The sequence below is a fragment of the Heterodontus francisci genome, chromosome 5 (genome assembly GCF_036365525.1).
Source record: "Heterodontus francisci isolate sHetFra1 chromosome 5, sHetFra1.hap1, whole genome shotgun sequence".
Classification (NCBI taxonomy): Eukaryota; Metazoa; Chordata; class Chondrichthyes; order Heterodontiformes; family Heterodontidae; genus Heterodontus; species Heterodontus francisci.
In genome coordinates, this window is record NC_090375.1 from 42,518,641 (window position 1) to 42,537,571 (window position 18,931).

The 18,931-nt window shown below is 47.0% G+C and overlaps 1 protein-coding gene across 1 annotated transcript in view; it reads right to left on the reverse strand.

Annotated features, from left to right (window-relative positions):
• Window positions 1-18,931, reverse strand: part of LOC137369533 (collagen alpha-3(IX) chain-like) — a 181,356-nt gene that overhangs the window by 115,588 nt on the left and 46,837 nt on the right. The window contains exon 10 of the mRNA XM_068030800.1: window positions 481-552. Coding sequence (XP_067886901.1) covers window positions 481-552 — 72 coding nt within the window. The remainder of the gene's footprint in view (window positions 1-480; window positions 553-18,931) is intronic.

Consider the following 18,931-nt stretch of genomic DNA (forward strand, 5'->3'; position numbering starts at 1 on the left):
GAGAAAACAAAGACAAAAATATTTGAGAAGTAGAGAGGGATGTTTGGGTCTAAAGATGTGAGTGTCATTGACTATTAGATGAAAAGATTTTTACAACAAATGAGATGAGCCTGTAGAGTCCTCAGAGATGGGCATACTATTCAAGTCTAGATTGAACTTGAGTTTTATCAAGATTTATATGTTATTGAGGGGAATTAAGTGTTTTCAGAAAAAAAGAAACCAAGCCTCTTCGGAGTGTTCTGGAAAAGAGATGCGAATTCCATTTGAGGTCAAAGTGAATAGTGAGATCAAGAATATCAATAGATAAAGTAGGATTCCACATGGAACTATCAAGGGAAAAATACTGTTCAGATTGTTAAGATTCATGAAGAAACTGTGAGCATGGAATGAATGAAATCCATCTACCCAATATGAATGAAACACAAAAATTGTATACGTGTCATAACAATAAGGTATCTAGGAATGGCCTGTAGTACTTACACTTATTCCTGGAAGGCCAGGCTTTCCTGGTTGTCCTGTGAATCCAACATCACCACGCTCCCCTTTCTGACCCTACAGTGAAACAAATTGACATCCTGCTTAAATAGGCTGTTGCTGTTAATTGAATGTCACCAAGAATATGCACAGCCTGTGTATCACACTGGTATCAGAATTATTGGTTTTCTTTCCAACTGGGACCGATGGGTTTTAGATGATAGTTATTCAAACAAGAGAACGGAATAAGCATTTCGAATTAAGAAAAAAAGGGACACCTGGGGCTTGACTGAGGATGTGTCAATGAAAATGCCATCATCTATAATAAATTCTTCTTCTTTTGGGCCTCCTTATCTCGAGAGACAATGGATACGCGCCTGGAGGTGGTCAGTGGTTTGTGAAGCAGCATTACATTAAAGCAGCATAATACATTAAAGGTATGCATTCTATGCATTTTTTGTTATGCAACTCTTTCTGTAACTGTCATGTTTCACTTACTGTAAGCAAGACCACAGAAGGTTCATTGCTTTATGTCCTGCTGTTTAAAATGTCTGCATCATTCTATGAATAATTAACAGAAAAATCAGGAAGCTACTGTAAAACTGGATGGCCGAACTTATCACTCCACAATTTTTATTTACTTACTATCATGTCCTTTCTTTTGTTACAGAGAGCTGGCTACATGCAGGGTCATAATCAGATTGGACACCAGAAGGTCTGAACAGTGCAAAACAGTTAAATGAATAATGAATTTGCCATTCAATTTAATTCACTTAACTGTTCTATTATCCAATTGAACCATTGTATCATGTTTGGCAAGCAGCTAACAATGGAATGCAAACTATAACAACAATTTGAAGTGATATAACATCTTTAATGTAGTAAAACATCTCAAGGTCCTTCACAGGAACCTTATCAAACAAAATTTGACTCCGGGACGGGAGTGGAGGAATTGGGGGTGGGGGGGGAGAACGACGACCGAGAACTTGGGGTGGACGCGCTCACCTGGAAACACAACGTTGTGACGTTGTTTCCAGATTCTGTCAGTGACAGGAAAGCTTCAAGGCGACATTCCCACTACAACACGGCCGGGCCGCAATTTGAATAGGTGAACAGCAGGACGAGCTGCGGATTATGGGCATCAGTGGACACCGAATGCCCATGGCCCTGAAGATCTGCAGAACCAATGCAAAGGCCACAATTGATGCATCTGTGAAGCCCCAAGTGTGTATATGTGCTCTTCTTTATACCTTTTTGTGTGTTTCTACATGGTGCAATCCTTATGCTAACAGCTGAGGTGGAGGCAGGCTGCTGATCAAATTGTCCCTTGGCCTGGGATGACTTTGGTGGGCGTCCTCTGGCTGCCTGTGGTATGGAGGGCCCGGCTGGCTGAAGGGTTCCTGTCCAGGTTCAGGAGCCTCAGTCATCGTGCTACTGGAGCTGGGCTCACTGGCGGAGAGGCTGAGGAGCCACTATCCACACCCAGGCCCAATGATATTCAACCTCTACGTGTCTGGCTCTTTCCAGGGATCCGTTGGTGATATGTGTGGGGTCTCCCAAGCAACAGCCCATGGCTGCATCAAAGAGGTGATCAATGCCTTGTTCAAGAGGACCAGCAAATATGTGCGATACTGGACCGATCCTGATAGTCAGTCAGAGGGGGCCAATGGATTCGGGGCCATCGCTGGATTCTCCCAGGTGCAAGGTGTCATCAATTACACACATGTGGCCATCAGGGCTCCCAGGGTCAGGGCCAGTGTCCTTCATCAACAGGAAGGGCTTCCATTCGTTCAATGTCCAACAACTATGACCACCAGAAGTGCATCCTGAGGGAGTGTGCCCGCTTCCCTGGAAGCAGCCATGATGCCTACATACTACTCCCAGGTGCCACAGCTTTTCAGGTCCCCTTCTCACCTTCAGGGACGGATTCTTGGGGACAAGGGCTACCCATTGAAGACATGACTATTGACACAAGTGAGGAACCTTTGCACTGCAGCAGAGGAGAGGTACAACATCAGCCACGGCTGCACACGAGCGACTATTGAGCAGGCCATTGGGGGCACTGCAGTATGCCCAAGCAAGGGTCTCATGTATTGTGGTGGTCTGCTGTGCTCTGAACAATCTAGCACAGCAGAGTGGGGAGGCCTTGCATGCAGAGGACATGATTGATCGCCAGTCCTCATCCGCGAGGAGAATGTGGATGAGGCTACAAAGCAGGCAGCACTGGATCTTGCATCCGTTTCACTGGAAGCCAGACATACAAGGGAGGCACAATACAATCTCATACGTAACAAAAACAAGAAATGCTGGAACCACTCAGCAGGTCTGGCAGCATCTGTGGAAAGAGAAGCAGAGTTAACGTTTCGGGTCAGTGACCGTTCTTTGGAACTGGCAAATATTAGAAATGTCAAAGGTTATAAGCAAGTGAGGCAGGGGTGGGGCAAGAGATAACAAAGGAGAAGGTATAGATTGGACAAGGCCACATAGCTGAGCATGGAGCAAAGGCAAACAATATGTTAATGGTGTGTTGAAAGACAAAGCATTAGTACAAATAGGGTATTAACGGACTGAAGATTGAACAGCAGCAAGTACAAACATGAAAAAAAAACAGTGGGCAAGCAAACTGAACAAACTCAGATGAAATGAAATAAACATTTAAAAAAATTGTAAAAAATACAAAATGAAAAATAGCAAAGAAAAAATAAAAAATAACTAAAAATAAAAGTAAAATGGGGGGCTGTCATGCTCTGAAATTATTGAACTCAATGTTCAGTCCGGCAGGCTGTAGTGTGCCTAATCGGTAAATGAGATGCTGTTCCTCAAGCTTGCGTTGATGTTCACTGGAACACTGCAGCAATCCCAGGATAGAGATGTGAGCATGAGAGCAGGGCGGAGCGTTGAAATGGCAAGCAACCAGAAGCTCAGGGTCCTGCTTGCGGACTGAGCCAAGGTTTTCCGCAAAGCGGTCGCCTAGTCTCCGTTTGGTCTCCCCAATGTTGAGGAGACCACATTGTGAACAGCGAATACAGTATATTACATTGAAAGAAGTACAAGTAAATCGTTGTTTCACCTGAAAGGAGTGTTTGGAGCCTAGGATAGTGAGGAGAGAGGCGGTAAATGGGCAGGTATTACACCTCCTGCGATTTCAGGGGAAGGTGCCATGGGACGGGGACGAGGTGGTGGGGGTAATGGAGGAGTGGACCAGGGTGTCGCAGAAGGAACGATCCCTTCGGAATGCTGACAGGGGAAGGGAGGGGAAGATGCATTTGGTAGCGGCATCACGCTGGAGGTGGCAGAAATGGCGGAGGATGATCCTTTGGATATGGAGGCTGATGGGGTGGAAAGTGAGGACAAGGGGAACCCTGTCACGGTTCTGGGAGGGAGGGGAAGGGGTAAGGGTAGATGTACGGGAAATGGGCTGGACACAGTTGAGGGCCCTGTCAACAACAGTGGGGGGGAGTCCTCGGTTGAGGAAAAAGGTCATATCAGAAGCACCGTCATGGACGGTAGCATCATCAGAGCAGATGCGTCGGAGACGGAGAAACTGGGAGAATGGAATGGAGTCCTTACAGGAGGTAGGGTGTGAAGAAGTGTAGTCGAGGTAGCTGTGGGAGTCAGTGGGCTTATAATGGATATTGGTAGACAATCTATCCCCAGAGATGGAGACAGAGAAGTCGAGGAAGGGAAGGGAAGTGTCAGAGATGGACCATGTAAAGGTGAGAGAAGGGTGGAAATTGGAAGCAAAGTTGATAAAGTTTTCCAGTTCGGGGCGGGAGCAGGAAACGGCACTGATACAGTCATCAATGTACTGGAAAAAGAGTTGGGGGAGGGGGTCTGAGTAGGGCTAGAACAAAGAATGCTCGACATATCCCACAAAAAGACTGGCATAACTAGGACCCATGTGGGTACCCATAGCAACACCTTTTACTTAAAGGAAGTGCGTGGAGTTGAAGGAGAAGTTGTTCAATGTGAGAACAAGTTCAGCCAGGCGGAGGAGGGTGGTGGTGGATGGGGACTGGTTGGGCCTCTGTTCAAGGAAGAAGCGGAGAGCCCTGAAACCATCCTGGTGGGGGATGGAGGTGTAGAGAGATTGGACATCCATAGAGAAGAGGAGGCGGTTGGGACCAGGAAAGTGGAAATTGTCAAAATGACGGAGGGCGTCAGAAGAGTCACGGATGTAGGTGGGAAGAGACTGGACCAGTGGAGAAAAGATAGAGTCAGGAGAGAAAGAAATAAGTTCAGTGGGGCATGAGCAGGCTGACACAATGGGTCTGCCGGGACAGTCCCGTTTGTGGATTTTGGGAAGGAGGTAGAAGCGGGCTGTCCGGGGTTGCGGGACTATGAGGTTGGAAGCTGCAGAGGGAAGATCTCCAGAGGAGATGAGGTCAGTGGCAGTCCTTTGGACAGTGGTTTGATGTTTGGTGGTGGTGTCATGGTCCAGAGGGAGGTAGGAAGAGGTGTCTGTGAGTTGGCGTTGAGCTTCTGCAAGATAGAGTTCGGTACGCCATATAACAACAGCACCACCCTTGTCTGCAGGTTTGATGACCATGTCGGGGTTAGACCTGAGAGAACGGAGTGCCTCAAGTTCAGAGGGGGACAGGTTTCAGTGAGTGAGGGGGGCAGAGAAATTGAGATGACCAATGTCTTGCTGACAGTATTCAATGAAGAGATCAAGAGCGGGTAAGAGGCCAGGGGGAGGGGTCCAGGTAGAGGGAGAATGCTGGAGGCGGGTGAACGGGTCTGTTGGTCGGGGGGAGGACTCCTGGTCAAAGAAGTGAGCCCGGAGGCAGAGGTGACGGAAGAAGAGCTCAACTTCATGCCGAGCGCGAAATTCACTGAGGTGGGGACATAAGGGGATAAAACTGAGACATTTGCTGAGTACAGAACGTTCAGCATCAGAAAGCGGGAGGTCAGAGGGTATAGTGAATACACGGCAAGGGGTCAAATCAGAAGGGGTGGGGTCAGAGAGAAGTGAAGCGGAAGGAGGATCTGGAGGAGCATTTGTCCCCATCAGCTGCTGGAGCTTACGTTTCTAAACACCTGAAAGGAAGAAAAAAAGTTGTTAATGCGTCGGATGAGACGAAAGTTGAAATGAAACTGTGGAGTAGAACAGCTTTGAGATAAGGTGAGGCGATGCTGCTGGAGAGAAAGGTTCAGTGTGTGCATGTGGTGGCACACAGCACTGCTTCACAGGACCCTGAGCTTCCGGTTGCTTGCCATTTCAACCCTCCCCCCTGCTCTCATGATCACATATCTATCCAGTGTTCCAGTGAACATCAACGCAAGCTCGAGGAACAGCATCTCATTTACCGATTAGGCACACTACAGCCTGTCGGACTGAACATTGAGTTGAATAATTTCAGAGCATGACGGGCCCCCCATTTTACTTTTATTTTTAGTTAGTTTTTCTTTTTTCTTCTCTTTTTTTCTTTTTTGCATTTTTTACAATTTTTTTTAACGTTTATTTCATTTCATCTTAGTTTGTTCAGTTTGCTAACCCACTGTTTTGTTTTCATGTTTGTACTTGCTGCTGTTCAATCTTCAGTCCATTAACACCCTATCTGTACTAATGCTTTGTCTTTCAACACACCATTAACATATTGTTTGCCTTTGCTCCATGACCTTTTGGTCAGCTATGTGGCCTTGTCCAATCTACACCTTCTCCTTTGTTATCTCTTGCCCCACCCCCACCTCACTTGCTTATAACAAACAAGAACAAAGAACAAAGAATAGTACAGCACAGGAACAGGCCATTCGGCCCACCAAGCCTGTGCCGATCTTGATGCCTGCCTAAACTAAAACCTGCTGCACTTCCGGGGTCCATATCCCTCTATTCCCATCCTATTCATGTATTTGTCAAGATGCCTCTTAAAAGTCTCTATGGTACCTGGCACTCACCACCCTCTGTGTAAAGAACTTGCCTCGCACATCCCCTCTAAACATTGCACCTCTCACTTAAACCTATGTCCCTTAGTAACTGACTCTTCCACCCTGGGAAAAAGCTTCTGACTATCCACTCTGTCCATGCCGCTTATAACTTTGTAAACCTCTATCATTTCGCCCCTCCGCCTCCGTCGTTCCAGTGAAAACAATCCGAGTTTATCCAACCTCTCCTCATAGCTAATGCCCTCCAGACCAGGCAACATCCTGGTAAACCTCTTCTGTACCCTCTCCAAAGCTTCTACGTCCTTCTGGTAATGTGGCGACCAGAATTGCACACAATATTCGAAGTGTAGCCTAACGATAGTTCTGTACAGCTGCAGCATGACTTGCCAATTTTTATACTCTGTGCCCTAACGGATGAAGGCAAGCCTTCTTGACTACCTTATCCACCTGCGTTGCCACTTTCAGTGACCTGTGGACCTGTACGCCCAGATCTCTCTGCCTGTCAATACTCCTAAGGGTTCTGCCATTTACTGTATACTTCCCACATGCATTAGACCTTCCAAAATGCATTACCTCACATTTGTCCGGATTAAACTCCATCTGCCGTTATTTCGAACGAGTCTCCAACCGATCTATATCCTGCTGTATCCTCTGACAATCCTCATCACTGTCCGCAACTCCACCAACCTTTGTGTCACCCGGAAACTTACTAATCAGACCAGCTACATTTTTCTCCAAATCATTTATATATACTACAAACAGCAAAGGTCCCAGCACTGATCCCTGCGGAACACCACTAGTCACAGCCCTCCATTCAGAAAAGCACCCTTCCACTGCTACCCTCTGTCTTCTATGACTGAGCCAGTTCTGTATCCATCTTGCCAGCACCCCTCTGTGTGACTTCACCTTTTGTATCAGTTTGCCATGAGGGACCTTGTCAAAGGCTTTACTGAAGTCCATGTAGATCACATCCACTGCCCTTCCTTCATCAATCATCTTCGTCACTTCCTCAAAAAACTCAATCAAATTAGTGAGACACAACCTCCCCTTCACAAAACCATGCTGCCTCTCGCTAATAAGACCATTTTTTTACAAATGGGAGTAAATGCTGTCCCGAAGAATCCTCTCTAATAATTTCCCTACCACTGACGTAAGGCTCACCCGCCTATAATTTCCTGGATTATCCTTGCTACTCTTCTTAAACAAGGGAACAACATTGGCTATTCTCCAGTCCTCTGGGACCTCACCTGTAGCCAATAAGGATGCAAAGATTTCTATCAAGGCCCCCCCAATTTCTTCCCTTGCCTCCCTCAGTATTCTGGGGTAGATCGCATCAGGCCCTGGGGACTTATCTACCTTAATGCTTTGCAAGACACCCAACACCTCCTCCTTTTAGATAATGAGATGACTGAGACTATCTACACTCCCTTCCCTATGCTCATCATCCACCAAGTCCTTCTCCTTGGTGAATACTGACGCAAAGTACTCATTTAGTACCTCACCCATTTCCTCTGGCTCCACACATAGAATTAGAATTAGAATTAGAACATTACAGCGCAGCACAGGCCCTTCGGCCCTCGATGTTGCGCTGACCTGTGAAACCATCTGACCTACACTATTCCATTTTCATCCATATGTCTATCCAATGGCCACTTAAATGCCCTTAAAGTTGGCGAGTCTACTACTGTTGCCGGTAGGGCGTTCCACGCCCCTACTACTCTCTGAGTAAAGAAACTACCTCTGACATCTGTCCTATATCTATCACCCCTCAACTTAAAGCTATGTCCCCTCGTGTTTGCCATCACCATCCGAGGAAAAAGACTCTCGCTATCCACCCTCTCTAACCCTCTGATTATCTTATATGTCTCTATTAAGTCACCTCTCCTCCTCCTTCTCTCCAATGAAAACAACCTCAAGTCCCTCAGCCTTTCCTTGTAAGACCTTCGCTCCATACCAGGCAACATCCTAGTAAATCTCCTCTGCACCCTTTCCATAGCTTCCACATCCTTCCTATAATGCGGTGACCAGAACTGCACGCAATACTCCAGGTGCGGTCTCACCAGAGTTTTGTACAGCTGCAGCATGACCTCGTGGCTCCGAAACTCGATCCCCCTACTAATAAAAGCGAACACACCATATGCCTTCTTAACAGCCCTATTATCCTGGGTAGCAACCTTCAGGGATTTATGCACCTGGACACCAAGATCTCTCTGCTCATCTACACTACCAAGAATCTTCCCATTAGCCCAGTACTCTGCATTCCTGTTACTCTTTCCAAAGTGAATCACCTCGCACTTTTCCGTATTAAACTCCATTTGCCATCTCTCAGCCCAGCTCTGCAGCCTATCTATGTCCCTCTGTACCCTGCAACATCCTTCGGCACTATCCACAACTCCACCGACCTTAGTGTCATCCGCAAATTTACTTACCCACCCTTCTACACCCTCTTCCAGGTCATTTATAAAAATGACAAACAGCAGTGGCCCCAAAACAGATCCTTGCGGTACACCACTAGTAACTAAACTCCAGGATGAACATTTGCCATCAACCACCACCCTCTGTCTTCTTTCAGCTAGCCAATTTCTGATCCAAAGCTCTCAATCACCTTCAACCCCATACTTCCGTATTTACTGCAATAGCCTACCGTGGGGAACCTTATCAAACGCCTTACTGAAATCCATATACACCACATCCACTGCTTTACCCTCATCCACCTGTTTGGTCACCTTCTCGAAAAGCTCAATAAGGTTTGTGAGGCACGACCTACCCGTCACAAAACCGTGCTGACTATCGCTAATGAACTTATCCTTTTCAAGATGATTATAAATTCTGTCTCTTATAACCTTTTCCAACATTTTACCCACAACCGAAGTAAGGCTCACAGGTCTATAATTACCAGGGCTGTCTCTACTCCCCTTCTTGAACAAGGGGACAACATTTGCTATCCTCCAGTCTTCCGGCACTATTCCTGTCGACAATGACGACATAAAGATCAAGGACAAAGGCTCTGCAATCTCCTCCCTAGCTTCCCAGAGAATCCTAGGATAAATCCCATCTGGCCCAGGGGACTTATCTATTTTCACACTTTCCAAAATTGATAACACCTCCTCCTTGTGAACCTCAATCCCATCTAGCCTAATAGCCTGAATCTCAGTATTCTCCTCGACAACATTTTCTTTCTCTACTGTAAATACTGACGCAAAATATTCATTTAACACTTCCCCTACCTCCTCTGATTCCACACACAACTTCCCACTACGATCCTTGATTGGCCCTAATCTAACTCCAGTCATTCTTTTATTCCTGATATACCTATAGAAAGCCTTAAGGTTTTCCCTGATCCTATCCGCCAATGACTTCTCGTGTCCTCTCCTTGCTCTCCTTAGCTGTCCCTTTAGATCCTTCCTGGCTAGCTTGTAACTCTCAAGCGCCCTAACTAGGCCTTCATGTCTCATCCTAACATAAGCCTTCTTCTTCCTTTTGACAAGCGCTTCAACTTCTTTAGTAAACCACGGCTCCCTCGCTCGACAACTTCCTCCCTGCCTCACAGGTACATACTTATCAAGGACACGCAGTAGCTGCTCCTTGAATAAGCTCCACATTTAGATTGTTCCCATCCCCTGCAGTTTCCTTCCCCATCCTACGCATCCTAAATCTAGATTCCCTTCTCTGTCCTTGAGTGGGCCAACCCTTTCCCTAGTTACCCTCTTGCTCTTTGTTTCTTCTTTTTTCTTCTTTTGGGCCTCCTTATCTCGACAGACAATGGATATGCGCCTGGAGGTGGTCAGTGGTTTGTGAAGCAGCGCCTGGAGTGGCTATAAAGGCCAATTCTGGAGTGACAGGCTCTTCCACAGGTGCTGCAGAGAAATTTGTTTGTCGGGGCTGTTGCACAGTTGGCTCTCCCCTTGCGCCTCTGTCTTTTTTCCTGCCAACTACTAAGTCTCTTCGACTCGCCACAATTTAGCCCTGTCTTTATGGCTGCCCGCCAGCTCTGGCGAATGCTGGCAACTGACTCCCACGACTTGTGATCAATGTCACACGATTTCATGTCGCGTTTGCAGACGTCTTTATAGCGGAGACATGGACGGCCGGTGGGTCTGATACAAGTGACGAGTTCGCTGTACAATTAGATTAGATTAGAGATACAGCACTGAAACAGGCCCTTCGGCCCACCGAGTCTGTGCCGAACATCAACCACCCATTTATACTAATCCTACACTAACCCCATATTCCTACCAAACATCCCCACCTGTCCCTTTATTTCCCTACCACCTACCTACACTAGTGACAACTTATCATGGCCAATTTACCTATCAACCTGCAAGTCTTTTGGCTTGTGGGAGGAAACCGGAGCACCCGGAGGAAACCCACGCAAACACAGGGAGAACTGGCAAACTCCACACAGGCAGTACCCGGAATCGAACTCGGGTCCCTGGAGCTGTGAGGCTGCGGTGCTAACCACTGCGCCACTGTGCCGCAATGTGTCTTTGGGGATCCTGCCATCTTCCATGCGGCTCACATGGCCAAGCCATCTCAAGCGCCGCTGACTCAGTAGTGTGTATAAGCTGGGGGTGTTGGCCGCTTCAAGGACTTCTGTGTTGGAGATATAGTCCTGCCACCTGATGCCAAGTATTCTCCGAAGGCAGCGAAGATGGAATGAATTGAGACGTCGCTCTTGGCTGGCATACGTTGTCCAGGCCTCACTGCCGTAGAGCAAGGTACTGAGGACACAGGCCTGATACACTCGGACTTTTGTGTTCCGTGTCAGTGCGCCATTTTCCCACACTCTCTTGGCCAGTCTGGACATAGCAGTGGAAGCCTTACCCATGCGCTTGTTGATTTCTGCATCTAGAGACAGGTTACTGGTGATAGTTGAGCCTAGGTAGGTGAACTCTTGAACCACTTCCAGAGCGTGGTCGCCAATATTGATGGATGGAGCATTTCTGATGTCCTGCCCCATGATGTTTGTTTTCTTGAGGCTGATGGTTAGGCCAAATTCATTCTTGCTCTTTATATACGTACAAAAAGCCTTGGGATTTTGCTTAATCCTGTTTGCCAATGACTTCTCATAACCCCTTTTAGCCCTCATGACTCCTTGCTTAAGTTCCTTCCTACTGTCTTTATATTCCTCAAGGGATTCGTCTGTTCCTAGCCCTCCAGCCCTTACGAATGCTTCCTTTATCTTTTTGACGAGGCTCACAATATCTCACGTTATCCAAGGTTCCCGAAACTTGCCAAACTTATCCTTCTTCCTCACAGGAACATGCTGGTCCTGGATTCTAATCAACTGACATTTGAAAGACTCCCACATGTCAGATGTTGATTTACCCTCAAACAGCCGCCCCCAATCTAAATTCTTCAGTTCCTGCCTAATATTGTTATAATTAGCCTTCCCCCAATTTAGCACCTTCACCTGAGGACTACTCTTATCCTTTTCCACAAGTACCTTAAAACTTATGGAATTATGGTCACTGTTCCCGAAATGCTCCCCCACTGAAACTTCGACCACCTGGCCAGGCTCATTCCCCAATACCAGGTCCAGTACAGCCCCATCCCTAGTTGGACTATCTACGTATTGTTTCAAGAAGCCCTCCTGGATGCTCCTTACAAATTCTACCCCATCCAAGCCCCTCGCACTAAGTGAGTCCCAGTCAATATCGGGTAAGTTAAAATCACCCACCACTACAACCCTGTTACATTTACATCTTTTCAAAATCTGTCTACATGTCTGCTCCTCTACCTCCCGCTGGCTGTTGGGAGGCCTGTAGTAAACCTCCAACATCGTGACTGCACCCTTCCTATTCCTGAGCTCCACCCATTTTGCCTCGCTGCATGACCCCTCCGAGGTATCCTCCCACAGTACAGCTGTGATATTCTCCTTAACCAGTAATGCAACTCCCCCACCCCTTTTACATCCCCCTCTATCCTGCCTGAAGCTTCTAAGTCCTGGAACATTTAGCTACCAATCCTGTCCTTCCCTCAACCAAGTCTCTGTAATAGCAACAACATCATAGTTCCAAGTACAAATCCAAGCTCTAAATTCATCTGCCTTACCTGTTACACTTCTCGCATTGAAACAAATGCAGTTCAGACCACCAGTCCCGCTGTGCTCCGCAACATCTCCCTGCCTGCTCTTCCTCTTAGTCTTACTGGCCTTATTTACTAGTTCCCCCTCATTTATTTCACTTGCTGTCCTACTGCTCTGGTTCTCACCTCCCTGCCACAATAGTTTAAACCGTCCCGAGTGACGCTGGCAGGATATTTGTGCCCCTCCAGTTTAGATGCAACCTGTCCTTCTTGTACAGGTCCCATCTGTCCCTGAAGAGATCACAATGGTCCAGATATCTGAAACCCTCCCTTCTTCACCAGCTGTTCAGCCACGTGTTTAGCTGCACTATCTTCCTATTTCTAGCCTCACTGGCACGTGGCACAGGGAGTAATCCCGAGATTACAACCCTAGAGGTCCTGTCTTTTAACTTTCTACCTGACTCCCTAACTCCCCCTGCAGGACCTCATCACTCTTCCTGCCTATGTCGTTGGTACCGATGAGTACCACAACCTCTGGCTGTACACCCTCCCCCTTCGGAATGCCCCCTGTCCATTCAGAGACATCCTTGACCCTGGCACCAGGGAGGCAACATACCATCCTGGAGTCTCTTTCACGTCCACAGAAGCGCCTATCTGTGCCCCTGACTATAGAGTCCCCTATAACTATTGCTCTTCTGCGCTTTGTCCCTCCCTGCTGAACAACAGTGCCAGCCATGGTGCCACTGCTCTGGCTGCTGCTGTTTTCCCCTGATAGGCCATCGTCCCCAACAGTATCCAAAACGGTATACTTGTTAGAGAGGGGTATAGCCACAGGGGATTCCTGCACTGACTGCCTGCCCCTTCTAGCGGTCACCTATCTATCTGCCTGCACCTTGGGTGTAACCACTTCTCTAAAACTCCTGTCTATGACACTTTCTGCCACCTGCATGCTCCTAAGTGCATCCAATTGCTGCTCCAACCGATCCATGCAGTCTGTGAGGAGCTGCAACTGGGTACACTTCCTGCAGATGTAGACGTCCGGAACGCTGGAAGCGTCACGGACCTCCCACATCTCACAGGTGAAGCACTTTACCCCTCTAACTGACATTTCTAGCACTATTTAATAAATAAAAATAAATACTTATTAAATCCTTACTAAATTGTTATAATTAGCGATATGATCCCTGGTGCTCGATTCCTACTATAAATTTTAAATGCTAACGAAATACAGTAATCTCCTCCCTCTGGTTTAGTTACTCTACTTATTAATTAGTTAATTAGGGTTTTAATCAATTTTTACCAATGTTTTATTTTCAAATTCAGTACAAATTCCATACCAGCCAATCAGGTCACAGCTTTCCTGTGACGTCACTTTTCAGTTTTTTTTTTACCCGAGATAAGTTTTTTCTACTTACCGGTCTGGAACTCCGCCCTCCGAGTCTTCTCCGTGAGTGTAGGCCGCGGATCCCCGAGGTAAGTTTTTTCTACTTACCGGTCTGGAATTCCGTCCTCCAAGTCTTCTCCGTGAATGTAGGCCGCTAATCCCCGAGGTAAGTTTTTTCTACTTACCGGTCTGGAACTCCGCCCTCCGAGTCTTCTCCGTGAGTGTAGGCCGCGGATCCCCGAGGTAAGTTTTTTCTACTTACCGGTCTGGAATTCCGTCCTCCAAGTCTTCTCCGTGAATGTAGGCCGCTAATCCCCGAGGTAAGTTTTTTCTACTTACCGGTCTGGAGTTCCGCCCTCCGAGTCTTCTCTGTGAATGTAGGCCGCGGATCCCCGAGGTAAGTTTTTTCTACTTACCGTTCTGGAACTCCGCCCTCCGAGTCTTCTCCGTGAATCTTTGACCTTTGACATTTCTAATATTTGCCAGTTCCGAAGAAGTGTCACTGACCCAAAACGTTAACTCTGCTTCTCTTTCCACAGATGCTGCCAGACCTGCTGAGTAGTTCCAGCATTTCTTGTTTTTATTTCAGATTTCCAGCATCTGCAGTATTTTGCTTTTATTACAATCTCATACGTGCCCGCTTCCTGCCACCATGATGGCCTCTCAAAGTGAACTCAATAATGACTCATCTCACGGTATTCCGCCTGTCACCTCCTTCCTATTTCAGTCCAGTAACAAGCGTCAGCTTCACCGCGCGCTCTGACACATCTGAGACGATGACAAAACTCAGCCTGTGTCTACACTGGCAGCCCATTGAGGGAGAAAGGTGAAGGTTGCACCTCACAAGTCAACAATGAAAGCATGAACCAAAGACAGGAATGAATCTGACCTCCACTTATTAACACAATTGCTGGAACCAATGCAAATGCCACAATTGATACACCTGTGAAGCCCCAAGTGCATTTACATGCTCTTCTTTATACGTTTTTGTGTGTTTCTACACAGTGCAATCCTTACGCTAGCAGCTGAGGTGGAGGGTGGAGGCAGGCTGCTAATCATATTGTCCCTCGGCCTGGGATGACTTTGGTGGGTATCCTCTGGCTGCCTGAGGCATGGAGGGCCCGGTTGGCTGAAGGGTTCCAGTACAGGTTCAGGAGCCTCAGTCATCGTGGCTACTGGAGCTGGGCTCACTGGCACAGAGGCTGAGGAGCCTCTATCCACACCCACAGCACCCTGAGGGGAGCCTCCAAGTGTGGAGGGCAGCCTCTCCTCCTCCCTTTCAAGGCTCTCTTGCACCTCTATGCTGACCATAAAAGGGCAAGGACCTTGAAAAGACTCCAGGCGCCTCGTCCTTCTCTCAACTTGCCACGGCTGTGTTGAGCTCGTGGTCACGACGATGGTGTGTAGGTCTGCATGCATCTGGGCAATCTAGCTCTCCTTGAGGGTCTCCAAACTCTAGATGGAGGGAGTCACACGCTCACATGCCTGAGACATGGCAGCTCTCATGGCATGGATGGACTAGAGGCTTGTCATCAGCCAAAGGTTCAGCATGGGCTTGGCCCACCACAATCCTCCAACTGTCAATGACCTCAGTTGTTACAGCCTCTGTCAGCTGCTCATGCATGTGTGTGATGCTCTCACCAGCTTGTGACCTTGAATCTAAGCCTGAGCACATACCCACTGAAGTGAGAGTATCTACAATGGTGGAGGGTGCAGGGTAATGATGTGACGGTGCATCCTCTGACTGTTCCTCCTCCTTGTCAGAGGTCAATGGCAGGACCCCTGTCCCAGTAGCTGAGCTTGCCTCCGAGGTGCCACGGCCTGCATGAGAAAACACAAACGTCTGTGGGTTAGGTTGTGCAGATCTTCTCATACTTGATATGGATCTCCAGAAGTGTGATGGAGGACACATAAACACAATGTTTCCTTATGCTCTTGTGTGGACACTCCAGTATCACTGTTCATGATTGCATGGCTGCCCTGTGCCCCCACTAGCTGCAGAGCCTCCTCCTCTGCCAACGTCAGTAGACACGCATCAGGGATCCCACTGCCAGTCCTCAATGTCTTCCTGGTATTATGGGCTCATTTCTTCTGCAAGCAGAAACAGGGACATACTTAGACTTTGCATGAAGAGCAACAGAACACGTATGCTAGTGGCAGCCCTTCAATGGGGTCTCCTAAATGACTCCTCCCCATGCCATTGGGGTGAGCTCGGAAAGAAGCATCAGTGATAGAGGGAAGGAGGGAGTCCAGGAGTTACAGCAGCAGCAGCAGAACGGTCAGCAGCACTTCAGGTTCGCTACTTCAGTGAAAGGCAGTCGTACAATTAAGGCTGGCAAAACTTTAAAGATGGCGCCAGCACCTGCGTTCTGGTCACTTGATGCTGCTATTGTAGCACCGCCGCCGTCCTGCAATAGGACGGGCCCTGTGCCTTGGTTATGTTAATTGGCCAGCTGCCACGTGATTGTGGGCGACGGTGCCCATTTCCAGTACTGACGCCAGGTCCCGCGACAGGATGACAAAGTTCAGCCCCGTGACACATAAGGGGATAGCAGGACTGATGACCAAAAACCTGGTCAAAGAGGTAGGTTCTAAGGAGTATGGTAAAGGAGGAGAGAGAGGTAGAGAGGGGTAGATTGCAATTACAGTACCACAAGAACAGTCACATAGTTGTTATGTTTTACACATTGTATTTGTGTCATGTGCTTTCATTGCCATTGACATTACAGGACAGCAAAACAAATCTTCAAAAACAAAAGGATCTTTATAAACAGATTACTCAGATCTAGCAATATCCCATAGTATTTGAGAGTTGATTTTTTTGAAAATAGTTCGCCAATTAATGATTGCCTTTTAGCTGGAGATACTGGATGAACTGTAAGCTCTAACTAGTCAAATGATAAGAAAGGTTGAGCATTAGCACTTGACGAGGTGGTTTTCAGACCTAAACATAAGCACTTGTCACACTGATCACCAAAGTTCTTCAGCCCCAGCATCGGATGATGTGAAAAGACTCTGAGGGTGGCACAGTGACACAGTGGTTAGCACCGCAGCATCACAGCTCCAGCGACCCGGGTTCAGTTCTGGGTACTGCCTGTGGGGAGTTTGCAAGTTCTCCTTGTGTCTGCGTGGGTTTCCGCCGGGTACTCTGGTTTCCTCCTTCAGCCAAAGACTTGCAGGTTGATAGGTAAATTGGCCATTGTAAATTGCCCCTAGTGTAGGTAGGTGGTAGGAGAATGGTGGGGATGTGGTAGAGAATATGGGGTTAATGTGGGATTTGTTGGTCGGCACAGACTCGGTGGGCCGAAGGGCCTGTTTCAGTGCTGTATCTCTAAGTAAATAAATGTCAGTGAATTGGTTACTAAGCACTTGGAAAAAGAGCTTAACACCTTGATTGGCAAAACGGGTTTACACATCGGTTTTAGCAGGGAAGTAGAACAGCTAAATGAATAAATCCAGACTTTTATAATTCTTTTAATGTTTTATTCACTGAAAGGTTATTCATTTAAGGGGAACATCGGTTGTTGGAATAGGTAGAAAAGGGATTTCGAAATTTCATTTGCCTATCAGTTATTCATTTAAGTGGGCATTGACTGTAGTAGTATTGCCAGAGTTGGCATGGGTCTGTCTGGACATCACCTTCATCAAAGAATGAAAAAAGCAAAGGTCTTCAACATGGGACATAATAATGTAAAGACAAACCGGGGTGACGGGCGGGGGGCATGGAATTTTATGCTCTCCACAATGATGACTTTGGAGGAAGGGAGAGCATATAATCGGGCGGGCTGGTGGCACAGGTGACCCCCAACATCTTCCCGCCTCGACCCAAATTAAGTCTGGGGTGAGAAGGTCTGTAGGGGGCTTTCCCACCCTGCCGTCAATTGAGGCTCTTAAGTGGGCAATCAATGCTGTTATGACCAGGTGAGGAAGGGGTCTCAGGCTCCCCACTGGCCCTTTTCCAGGTTTGGCTATAACAGGGTTTAGCTTTTAAAACACAGTGTTTTAGTTTAATACCTCAGTGAGTCCTTGCTCACTGCTCTCTAGTGTAATTGTAAACGAACCAACCAGATCAGTTTTCTTAGGTTTAACCAAGAAAGACGCAAGTTTATTAGCCTTAACACTCTAACTCAGTGAAAATTACTAAAAATACGCAGCGTAACCATGCTAGTATGCATACGAGATAAACACACACACAGAAATAGATACAGAGGGGAAGAAAGAATAAAGCGGGGCGGGGGGGGGGGGGGTGTTTGGAGTAGTAAATAGAATTCAGTTACTGTCTTTAGTTTGGACGTAAAGTTCTTGATTGACTTTAAGTCTTGAAGTTCTCGCTGGGGCCCAGTGCACACATTCAAACTTGTTTCACTGGTACCAGAAGGCTGAAGAGGTCCTCTGTCTTGAGGCTTAAGTTGCTTCTGTGAGTCCCTGGGACTTTGCTTTAGAGAGCGAGAAAGACAGGGAGAGAGTGGTGCTTTCTCCTTTGAGTTCAGTTGCAGTCTTCCCTTTCTGTGTGCACAATTCAAAAGGTCTCCAGGGTGGCCAGCAGGTTAGTCATGTGACCAGCTCTTTGTTTGAAACAGCATAATCTGCAAGGATTGTTGATTTCAAAAGTTCTCCAGTCACACTCAGTGGGGGGCAGAGGAGTGAAGGTTTGTCTCTTAAAAAATCAGTGGCTCTCAATGTCTTTTGATCACCACTATTGACAAAACTCATCTCGCTAACTGAATCAGGGAGCACTCCCATTGTCTCTCTATGCAACTGTCTCTCAGAATGCAAATGTGCAACCATGTTTTAGCTGTTCAGCTCTGTGTTCCTTTTAAATGAGTTATGTTCAATGTCCAGTAAAATGTTCAAATAGTGTTCCATATGACGAAATTAATATGTTTCCATTTGGCAGATGTGGTTTCCATCACATCTCTTGCTGAATTAAATATGACATTAGGAGAGCATTTCATTATAAATTAGAAAGAAGAGACAATACAAGAAATACATTCATTTCTCTCATTCATTCTCATTTATTCAGAAATCTTAAAATTGTTACAGCCTGTCTTTCCTTTGTAGCAGTGCTGCTTTAAATTGCCCCTTTGCCTTGAGGTGAGTCTGAGATAGTTATGTGTTGCCCAAGGGATTTAAATTTTCTTCACTATCAGCTTACAATAA